At 35.1% G+C, this 10,806-nt stretch overlaps 1 protein-coding gene across 3 annotated transcripts; it reads right to left on the bottom strand.

The window, feature by feature from the left end:
- Positions 1-1,487: 1,487 nt before the first annotated feature.
- LOC134265346 (14-3-3-like protein 2) lies at positions 1,488-10,660 on the bottom strand. Of its 3 annotated transcripts, XM_062747567.1 has the most exons (6): positions 10,259-10,660; positions 9,638-9,806; positions 9,208-9,333; positions 6,797-6,960; positions 5,386-5,481; positions 1,488-2,628 (listed from the first exon to the last, which is right to left on the bottom strand). In XM_062747567.1, exons 1-6 carry the CDS (start codon positions 10,556-10,558, stop codon positions 2,569-2,571), a joined length of 915 nt encoding a protein of 304 aa, XP_062603551.1. In that variant the 5' UTR covers positions 10,559-10,660; the 3' UTR covers positions 1,488-2,568. The 3 variants fall into 3 exon arrangements, with proteins under 3 accessions (XP_062603551.1, XP_062603550.1, XP_062603549.1); XM_062747566.1 differs by lacking the exon at positions 9,638-9,806 and having other exon boundaries at positions 9,208-9,343; XM_062747565.1 differs by lacking the exon at positions 9,208-9,333 and having other exon boundaries at positions 10,259-10,658.
- Positions 10,661-10,806: the final 146 nt, after the last annotated feature.

The following is a 10,806-nucleotide window of genomic DNA, read 5'->3' as shown; positions in this document are numbered from 1 at the left end:
ACGACGACAGACGAAAACGGATAGCTATAGTTTACTCAGGTGACCTAAAAATATAAGTGAATGGGGCATATATATCACAAGCAAGACCTAAGAGATATATCTCCAATGTACATATGCAACAAACAAGAAGCTTATCGGCAACATGGCTCACCTGGGCACTTCTGTTACAGAAAAACAAGTCATTAAAGCATATTGACAAGATATGTTTGTGAAACAATTGATGCCCGCGTGTGGCAACACAGTAAAGGTTAAATTTTCTCAATGCAAATCAAACATGTTGATACCCAAAGTAAGGATTCTCACAAGAAATACAAATGTGAAATATAAAACCCTAGCAACACCTGTTTAAAAGTTATAGCCAATGTTAAAGTTTTTATACACCGGGGTCAAGGTCAAAGGGTCGAGGTTGTTGGTTTCTAGAGAGGCCTTCTCACATCGATTACATATGGGAAGTATGAAAGCCCTAAACCTAATCGGTCAAAAGTTATTGCCAAGGTTAAAGTTTTTTTAAGTTGGTCAAACTCCAAGGTCAAGGTCAAAGTTGTTGGTATCCAATGAAAGGTCTTGTCAGAAGGAATGCATATCTGAAAGCCCTAGCCCATAACTACCCATAGTCCTCTGCATCTCTGCACACATTCAAACTCTGGCGGAAGTTTGAGCCCTAGCCCTTAACGTTCAAAAGTTATGGCCAAAGTAACAGTTTAGAATTTTGGTGTAAAAGTGTGTCAAACTCCAGGGTCAAGTTTGGTGGTACCCAAAGAAAGGTCTTGTCACAAGGAATGCACTTAGGCAATATGAAAGCAATAGTCCCATCCAGTCAAAATTTATGGACAAGGTTCAAATTTTTGCGGACAAAACTGACAGGGCAAAAAACTATATACCCCGGAAACTTCGTATACAGGGGCATAAAAAGTAGTCCCATCTTAAACGGGAGAAGGACAGGATAGAGGGATCAGGATTTGAATAAACTTGCAAAAATTAATGTGAGGATTTTAAAGACATCCTACAAAATGTACTTTGTTCATTACGAGTCCCTCACTACCCCCAAAGGTGGTGACTGGAAGAAAACTGAATCTTCATACCCTGCTCCTACAAACTAAGATTAATCATGTGTATTCCCGGTCTTACTAAAATTTATGACTCTTTCCTATACAAGAGATTTTTCCCCAAGACAATATCTGTAACAAATCAGATTCTAAACTATCTGAGGATGCTTCATAACAAATATGACTAATCATGGCTTGTTCCCTACTCCTGTGTTTTATCTTTTGACTGCCCATTGTGGCTCAACCCTACACCAGGGGGTCACGAATCACTCTGGATGACTGCCCATTGTGGCTCAACCCTACACCAGGGAGTCACAAATCACTCTGGATGCACCACTACACATTATTTTCAAATATTCAGTGCACAATTGACCATGCAATGACTTGCTTAATTATTAGCCCTTTGAAAAAAGTCATGCTCATGTATTAACAACACAATAAGATTGTAGACAAAACATTTATTGTTTCATATATCAAGTCTTATTCATTTATCAGAATACAGTTAGGCTGAAAGAAAATTTTGTTGAAAAAAAAAAGCAGAAATGATGAAAAAGTCATTCACTTCATTATGGTATCCAATACTGAAACAGTGATTCATTAATGAATAACCAACTCTTTCATGAAAACATACATATTGATCTCAGCACTTCTTGTATAACAAAAAAAAATTTTGAGAAAAAAAATGTAGAATATAAAATATTGCATTAAAATTAGCACATATAAAATGATGCCAACATATGGACTACACTCTGCACTAAGATAATATAACACTAGACTAACACTACATCCACGTCTTCCTTTGGTAATCACAAACCGCAACAAAAATGGTCTACAGTTGGCAAGTACATTTCATTTATACTCTTAATTATTTCAAATCCTGGAAACCATTTTTATTGACAGTTTTTCCCTACACAGAGTTAGAGTATGTTATCTGAGAGTAATTCTTTTACAATTCCTATTCCATTTATAATTTTTCTGTTTTTATTGTTTGTTTTGGTCTGTTGAGATATTTGAGAACAATTTCCCTGGTGTCTTGAGACATTATGCAATGTCCATTCAGATAAAAACTCACTATTATGCTAGAAAACAAAAGCTGAACCATACAGAACCCAATAGAAAAGCTTTACAACTTAAAACAGTGAGAAAAACCAAAGAGCAATTACTTGACTAAACACAGACAGGTAGGGGAAATATAGGGTACAACAGAGTTATACAATAAATGTCAATATATAGCAGTGTAATGTTAATATTACTGTCCAATATTTTGACATGCAGTCTAATTCAATCTTTCACTTGATTATGCAAAGAAATTTGTCCAAATACAATGACTGAAGAAAAATAGCAAGGTGTACATGAATACAGAGTACAACCTGACCCAGAGATTTAGACAAATTCATTTGCCAGATCAACATAATTATACTATCACGTTCACACACTTGAAGAAGTCCAAACACCAAGTCTGTCTCCGGTGATGACAACTGTCAAACAATAGTTTAGGCTATGAGTGATGATTTCAAAATGATCAATTATTCTCTCCTTCTCCATCATTGTCACCGTCTTGATTGGCGTCTGATGTCCACAACTGTTATAATATAAAGACACCCAATTAAAGGACATACATGTTTATAACACAAGAGGCCCATGGGCCTTATAGGTCACCTGAGCATTATGCAACAACTTTCCAGTGATTGAATTTGATTCATGTTTTAAGCCAGATGCTATGGCATTCACAATTTTGAAAGAGGCATCATTGATCATCATAACTATACACTTAGCAGTTGCTTAGTTTGGTTACTTAATACCCATTGACAAGGCAGAGGAACAAAAAATACATTTCAACTAATCAGTAATATTCAGCAATAATCAGTATAGTGCCCCTACTACACATGAACCCCTGACCCTTAGGCCTAGATCCACACATTGCACAATTTTTGAAAAGGCATCCTTGCTTTTCAAAAATATTTGATTATAATTTAATTAATACCTAGGAGCAGATTTCAAACAATTCATTCATTTTCAGTCTATAAGTATAGCCCCCCCCCCCCTTCTCTATTGTATCCCTGATCATGGGGCCTTGAAATTCACAATTTTGGAAGATAACGGTCCTTGTTCGTAACTATATAGGTAATTCAACTGCTTAAAACCCAGGAGCAGAGAAGAAAATTTTCAAAGATTTAATGTATTTCACTATAATCAATAGAGCCCCCCCCCCCCCTAACACTAGAACCCTGACCCTAGGGCCCTAAAATTCACAATTGTGGTAGAGGCACTCTTGCTCATAATAACTATGCATTTAGTTTGTTTATTTAATACCTAGGAGCAGAGAAGAAGATATTCAAAGAATTCATGAATTTTCACTATATAATCAATAGAGCCCCCCCCCCCCCCCCCCCCCCAACACAAGAACCTCTGACCCTGGGGCTTTAAAATTCACAATTTTGGTAGAGACACTCTTGCTCATTATAACTATGCACTTAGTTTATTTAATACCTAGGAGCAAAGAAGAAGATTTTCAAATAATTCATGTATTTTCACTATATAATAAATAGTGCCCCCCCCCCCCCCTTAACACCAGAACCCCTGACCTTGAGGTCCTAAAATTCAAAATTTTGGTAAAGGAACTCTTACTCATCATAACCATGCACTTAGTTAATCTATTTAATAACCAGGAGCAGAGAAGAAGATTTTTAAAGAATTCATGTATTTTCACTATATAATCAATAGAGCCCCCCCCCCCCCCTTATACAAGAACCTATGACCCTGGGGCTTTAAAATTCACAATTTTAGTAGAGGCACTCTTGCTCATCATAACTATGTACTTAGTTAGTTTATTTAATACCTAGGAGCAGAGAAGAAGACTTTCAGAGAATTCATGTATTTTCACTATATAATTAATAGAGCCCCCCCCCCCCCCCAACACAAGAACCCCTGACCCTGGGGCTTTAAAATTCACAATTTTAGTGAAGGCACTCTTGCTCATTATAACTATGCACTTAGTTAGTTTATTTAATACCTATGAGCAGAGCAGAAGACTTTCAAAGAATTCATGTATTTTCACTTTATAATCAATAGAGCCCCCCCCCCCCCCCCAACACCAGAACCCCTGACCCTGGGGCCATAAAATTCACAATTTTGGTAGAGGCGCTCTTGCTCATCATAACTATGTAAGTAGTTTGTTTATTTAATAAACAGGAGCAGAGAAGAAGATTTTCAAAGAAATAATGCATTTTCACTACATACTTATTTAGCCCCACCCTAGCACTAGAACCCCTGACCCCAGGGCCATGAATTTCACAATTTTGGTAGAGGACTCATTGCTGATTACAATCATGCAAACAGTTTGACTGCTTGATGTCCAGGAGTAAAGAAGAAGATTTTTAAAGATTGCATAAATTTTAGTGGTTTTAGCCCCACCCCTCAGGCCCCAGGGGGGCAGGGATCATGAAATTCACAATTTTTGTTCCCCTTCACCCATAGATGCTTTGTGCCAAATTTGGTTGAAATTGGTTCAGTGGTTGCAGAGAAGAAGCTGAAAATGTTCAAATGTTAACGCACGACGAACGACGGACGACGAACGACGACGGACGAAAACAGATAGCAATAGGTCACCTGAGTTTACTCAGGTGACCTAATAAAAACACACACCATTAAAAAGTTATTCCACTTTGAACAATGAAACAGATTCTGGTTACAACAAGAAAACTGGAGTTCTCCCCCTTTTAAATTCTAAGCAAAAACTTCAATATTTATTAATCATATCTTAGTATTTCTTGTTTTTCTTTTGAATGAAATAAGCATTCACCTAATTTTAAAAAGATCATTTCTTGAATATAAAAAATATCCATGAGGCTATCTAAATTTAATTCCCTGGTTCTCAGGCCAATTTTCTCCAAAACAGATGCGGGAGGGCGGCATTTTATTTTTCATTTTATTGGCAATATATTATATGAAGGAGGTATTTTTTTTATTTTAATTTCCGAATTTTCTTAAACATAAAGATGATTTTTTTTAATCACAGATATACTTTCCATTTCTGGTCAAAATTTCCGCTTTATCCATTGCTTAACAGCGTGTAAACATCGTAGGTAATGTCCTCGAATGTATTTTCAAACGAAGTAGCCAAAATCTCATTGTAAATGGCTACCGGAAGTGATCTTTGAATACTAAACTACAAAACAAATGAGGTCGAAATTTTTTTCCCGGATTGGTCTCCGCAATACCAACTTTTTATTTTATCAAAAATACAATAAAATCGGCAATGCGGCTACCTCAAAACGGATGCGCGCGGGCCTGAGAACCAAGATTTCAATTTTATATGGCCTGAATATTAATTTTTTACCGTCAAGTTATCTCGTAATAACTGCATTATCAGTGTACTGTCTTTGTAAGATTCTTCATTGAGTGTGTCCAACTCTGCGATTGCATCATCAAACGCCTGGAAAAGAATTAAAATAATTTGAATTTTGATATTTCAATCTTAGTGTGGGAGTTTAACATTGTACATTGAAGCTGATCCCCATTGAAACTGCAATCCACCAGACTGTTTTTACAGGGGAGGCCACCTCTCGTAAATCTTGTCCAATCTGGACTCGATTTGTTCCTGGCAGATTAAACCCTATTTCAGGTTTAAAAATATCTTATTTTTAAACAATATTAAAAGATAAATGAAAAATCTTAAAAGTTTACATTGTATAAAGCAAGATGTTGGAACACTGTATGTTAAACAATCCAAGCCACTAGATATTCTGACGTTCCCTTTCCCAAATTTAAACTAGACATGACACACATTTAACTTTCTGTGGAATTACTAGTTCCTTTTAGTCAATACAAAATACCAAATCCACAGACATATACCAAAGTAGGCTTAGCATCATTAAAATCAAGAGTATTATGTCCATGGAAGCCAGAAAGATTTGAATTTCTAACTCTGATGGAGTAACTAACTTTACTGTAGAACACGAGGCTTGTGGGGGTTGACAATCAATTAGGCCTAGAAAAAAAATATGTTTGTTTCCGCTTTCCCGACCGACCCTAATTTATAGTGCCGACCCTAAATATTTTTTTAATGCTTTTGTCCCATGATGTGCAAGATTTCAACCAGGGAATTATAGCCTCCAACTTTGCAAGCTTTTCAAGACAGAAAGAAGTTTGGGTCACTTTTCTATTATAAGTTAAGTCACAGTAATGCTTGAAAACACCATTTCTTTTGTCATTAATGTTACTTCTATACACGTTTTGATTAAAGCAGCAAAAATTTTTTTTTTCAAAAAAAAAAAAAAATTGCCTACCTACCTACCCTATATTTTTTCAGCCTGAAAGCGGAAACAAACATATTTTTTTTCTAGGCCTTAATCAAGTATCATGAGCTGAATGTGATCACTTAACTCTCCACTACACTGAAGTCTGAACTCACAGTTTACATGCCCCTTTCTTATCATCAGTCCAAACTATCTTTTAAATACGTCTTTACAATCACGTTTATCAACTATGCATCTGGTACCTGTCCAACAATACAGAAGACAATTTTCTGTGCAAGTATACAATGCACTTTCAATGCAGGTCAAACTTCATTACACCACAGGGCCTAAATGACTTGGGGCACACACCATTAAATTTTGATACAATGCAGCATGAAATGTATGTCTTGGATTTTTTTTCTTCATATAAATCATTATATAATGACCTGAATTATAGATAGTTGAATGTCTGTAATGTGAACATTGTCCCCCAAATATTTCTATATTCCTTACCTTTTTGGCTAGTTTACAGGCCTCATCTGGCTTATTCATAATTTCATAATGGAAAACAGAATAATTCAATGCTAATCCTAGTCGAATTGGGTGGGTGGGGGCCATGGACTCATTGGCATTCTTGTAGGCTTCTTTGTAGGCATCCTCCGACTTTTTAACCACAGCTGTAATGATAAAAAGAATTCATTTATAAATAAAATACGCACTTGAAATATGCTCTTCATGACAATTTTCTGTAGTACTCAACTATAAGACACAAAAAGAGGTGGTTCTTAATCTCAATAAATTCATGTTAAGCATTAAAATAAAATCATTCCTAAGCACATAATAAAGGGACATATTTCTTGTATCGGAATACTTTAAGACATAGAATACCATCATTATTAAAAATATCCTTTTACATCTCCTTAGAAAATTAAATGGTGAATTATCTTGGTTTTTCATGGTCAGATCCTAATGCTTTGCCATGATCAAACTTTTATCTTGTTTGTCAACATACATAATAGATCAATTCCATGCATCTAATGATCTATTAAAATATTGCTAAATTACAATAAATTTTTCTATTTGTTATCCATATATTAAGTGCTGTCTAGCAGTGTCTATGAGTAATTTCATGGTTTTTTTCATAAATTACAAAAAATACTGTTTCCATACCCTCACAACCCCCTCCCCATTACACTTAATTCAACTCTCACTTTATTCATACATTTAACTTTCCAAACTCATCAACTTCCCATACATCTTCAGTTCTTTCTACTATGAAAGATGTCAACACAGTAACTGCTTGACTAAGAAAGATGTCAACACAGTACGCCCTCAACTAGCAAAGATGTTGACACAATAACCAATCAACTAGAAAACACCTCAACACACTAATCTCTCTACTAGAAAAGATCTTGACAGTGCACAAAGTAACTGCTTGACTTGAAAAGATGATGTTCAAGCAGGAACCAACATGTACATCCATGATGCTGAGGACAAGGCAGAATTTCAGATTATCTTTTAGCTATTTGAAGATGATATATGATTTTCCAGAGTTAAGGATTAGGAAAACTGAAAATTCTTTCAAAAGCCATCCTTGAGCAATAGTTCCAGGAGTAAAAACAATTCTCCTATAAATAAATGAAGATGTTCTGAAAAAGCAATTTTCATTCTCCAACTAATATTGTACAGGAAGATTCAATGAGCTTATCAAAACATTTTAATTCAACAGGGTCATTTCAAGTCTATATTTTAAGTGTGAAAGCCACTTTTTTTTTAGCATTTTAATTACTTAACTGTGTATCCATCGCAGTTTACATTGGTACAGTTAGTTAGTCAAATTCTGTGTTCAGTAGTGTGTTGTTTACCGTCATTTGGTAATTTATACACAATACCAATTCCTACTTCAAATTTCTATTGATCAGAAAGTTTAGGGATGGAAAATGTATGTGTGATCAAACTTCCCTTTCTGTAATTTTAATAGAATTATATATATTAGGCCTAACAATAAATGTGTCTTACTATTTATTGAGGCTGATATAACGTAAGAAATTATCTTTACTCATCCATTTCTGGTCTTCAATTCTATATTTTGTAGAAAAGAGATTTTCGATCTACATTCATAATTTCTAAAAACAAAAATTACAATTAAGGAAACAAAGTTACATAGCTTCCTGGTCAGTTTGTTCCTGAGATCAACACTGGATTACCCTGGCATATTCTAACCCTTCAAGATCTTTGTTACACACATAACTATTCACTTACAGTCTGAACTTGCTGTACAAATTATTTTTTTTCAAACTGTGAGGTACATGCTTTGAAATCTCAAAGGACCCCTCTGAGTGATCAATAACTGTATGTGTAAACAATGAACAGTAGAAATCATTTTGAATTTTTTTTAATAGCTTGTTGCCACAGACTCCCTTAAAAATTCTACATATGCTACATTAAAGCAGAAGATAACAGATTAAAGATAAGAAGTTCAAATAGAGTTATGTAGTGCAGTGGTGCTAAAACTAGAGGTGAAACGATTCACAGCAGTATCAATGAACATCTTTAGTAAGAAATTCAGAGTTGATCAAGTTTCGATTTCTAAATTTTTTAAAAGTTATTTTAATTTTCAGAAACTGAATTCAAAGTCACCAAGCCAAGAATTGTTTCACCTATAATTCAATCACACATTATATTGAGAACACAGTTCTCTAAACTTCAATTCCCACACGGGAAGATTGCCTCAATATAAAATACTAGGTTCTTATTGAACTCAAAATTCTTCAGGTCTGGCTGGGCCTTAAGAGCTTTTAAGTCCAGGAGAGTGATTGTACTTGGGTGTATCGTTTCAGCCCTTAGTAATGCTATTAAGGAGTCATCCCCTACAGAGAGAAGTTAGTGGTGTCTGATCATCACACAAGGTGCTCCTCCCTTACCCTGGTACTGCTCCCCATCAGACACCTCCCCCAGATACCGGTAATAGTCGCCCTTCATTTTCAGGTAAAACACCCTACTCTCAATGTCATTGTTCTTCTCGCTATCATCATTTTTTATTATAGTATCTAACAATTGCTGAAAGAAAACAAAGAATATTATGAATCTTCTAGTCACTACATCATTTTAGCCACAGGTGTGTTGAATTGTCTTTTGCTTTAGCAAAACCACTCAAATACAAAAATGTCAAATCCATGATCTAAACCAGCAATCCAATATTTCTCAAAATGGAAAATATGGAAACAATTAAATAAACCATAGAATGGAAATCTAATATATACAGAGAAGAAAATTTGAAAAGGAATTCAGAATTGATATGGTGCACAGCAAAAGACAACTCATGGACACCTGTGGACGTGCCTCATTTCTTACCATTCTTTTCATCTTCGGTGGAAACCTCTGCCAAATAACGATAGTAGTCTCCCTTCATTTTTAAATAGAAAACTAAACTATCTTTCATGTCAGTATTCTCATTGCTGGCAGCAGCATCTTTATATTTCTTCATCGTTTCCTCATCTATTAAATATTTCTCAAGTAAATCCTGTAAAAATTGTTCAAATGATTACAATTGATGTGATTCAATGTTTTATCAATGGTATATATGTGCTGACATTATTTGGACACTCAGCTCTGAAACAGAGTTACATCCCTTGATCAAAGTAAGTGCAAAGAGGGTAAGTCATTTTGGAAAATAAAAATTCTTATATTGATCATGCAATTTTGGTTTTGCACATGAGTTCAACACTAAGTACTGATAAATACGTCCATACTGACAGTTATTTCAAGCACATATTTGGCGAGAGGGTGTGTAGCCTTGCTCATGACTCATCTTTATTATGCATCACATTCTTGCTTCAAAAAAGTTGCAATTTGCCCTTTACCATAACAACGTCACAGCGGACAAGCATTGCGAATGTCATTAAAAAGCAATATTTCTTCATCAATGAAACATGTGCATACAATGTTATTTGAACACACACGTTTTTAACTTACCAGAACATCATTGCAAATGTTTTTAAGTTCTTCTGTAATTTTAGTTCTGTAAGCTGAGGCTATAACTTGCTTCTTTTCGCTTGAGTCTGTTTTCGATTCTATACTGGATATAACTCTCCAAGATGATCGACGAGCACCTACAACATTCTTGTACGCAACCGACAGCAGGTTTCGTTCCTCATTGGTGAGCGGTTTGTAGTTTTCCACCAATTTTTTCATAGCGTCTGCCATATCATCATACCTTTCAGCTTGTTCGGCCAACTTTGCCTTGTTAGCAAGCTCCTCTCTTGAGAGGCTCATGTTTGCTTTAATGGTAGATGTAAATTCGAAAGTTGTTTGCAATGTAGGTTTACTACAGACACCAGAATGGCGGAAGACAGGTTAAATTACACCTTATGACGTCATTTATTCATTCGCTTATCAATTGAAGCGTCTAAATATTTTAAGATAGTAAAATTTTCAAATAAGAATAATTGATTATCTATATGATACAGGTAAAAATCATTTACAAAATAATTTTGTACACATTTATACCTCACATAACCATG

The sequence above is a fragment of the Saccostrea cucullata genome, unplaced genomic scaffold (assembly GCF_032062105.1).
Source record: "Saccostrea cucullata isolate Sc308-1 unplaced genomic scaffold, CSIRO_AGI_Scuc_v1 ctg495, whole genome shotgun sequence".
Lineage (NCBI taxonomy): Eukaryota > Metazoa > Mollusca > Bivalvia > Ostreida > Ostreidae > Saccostrea > Saccostrea cuccullata.
Note: the sequence above shows the minus strand (reverse complement) of the source record. Positions and strands in the feature narration are given on the sequence as shown.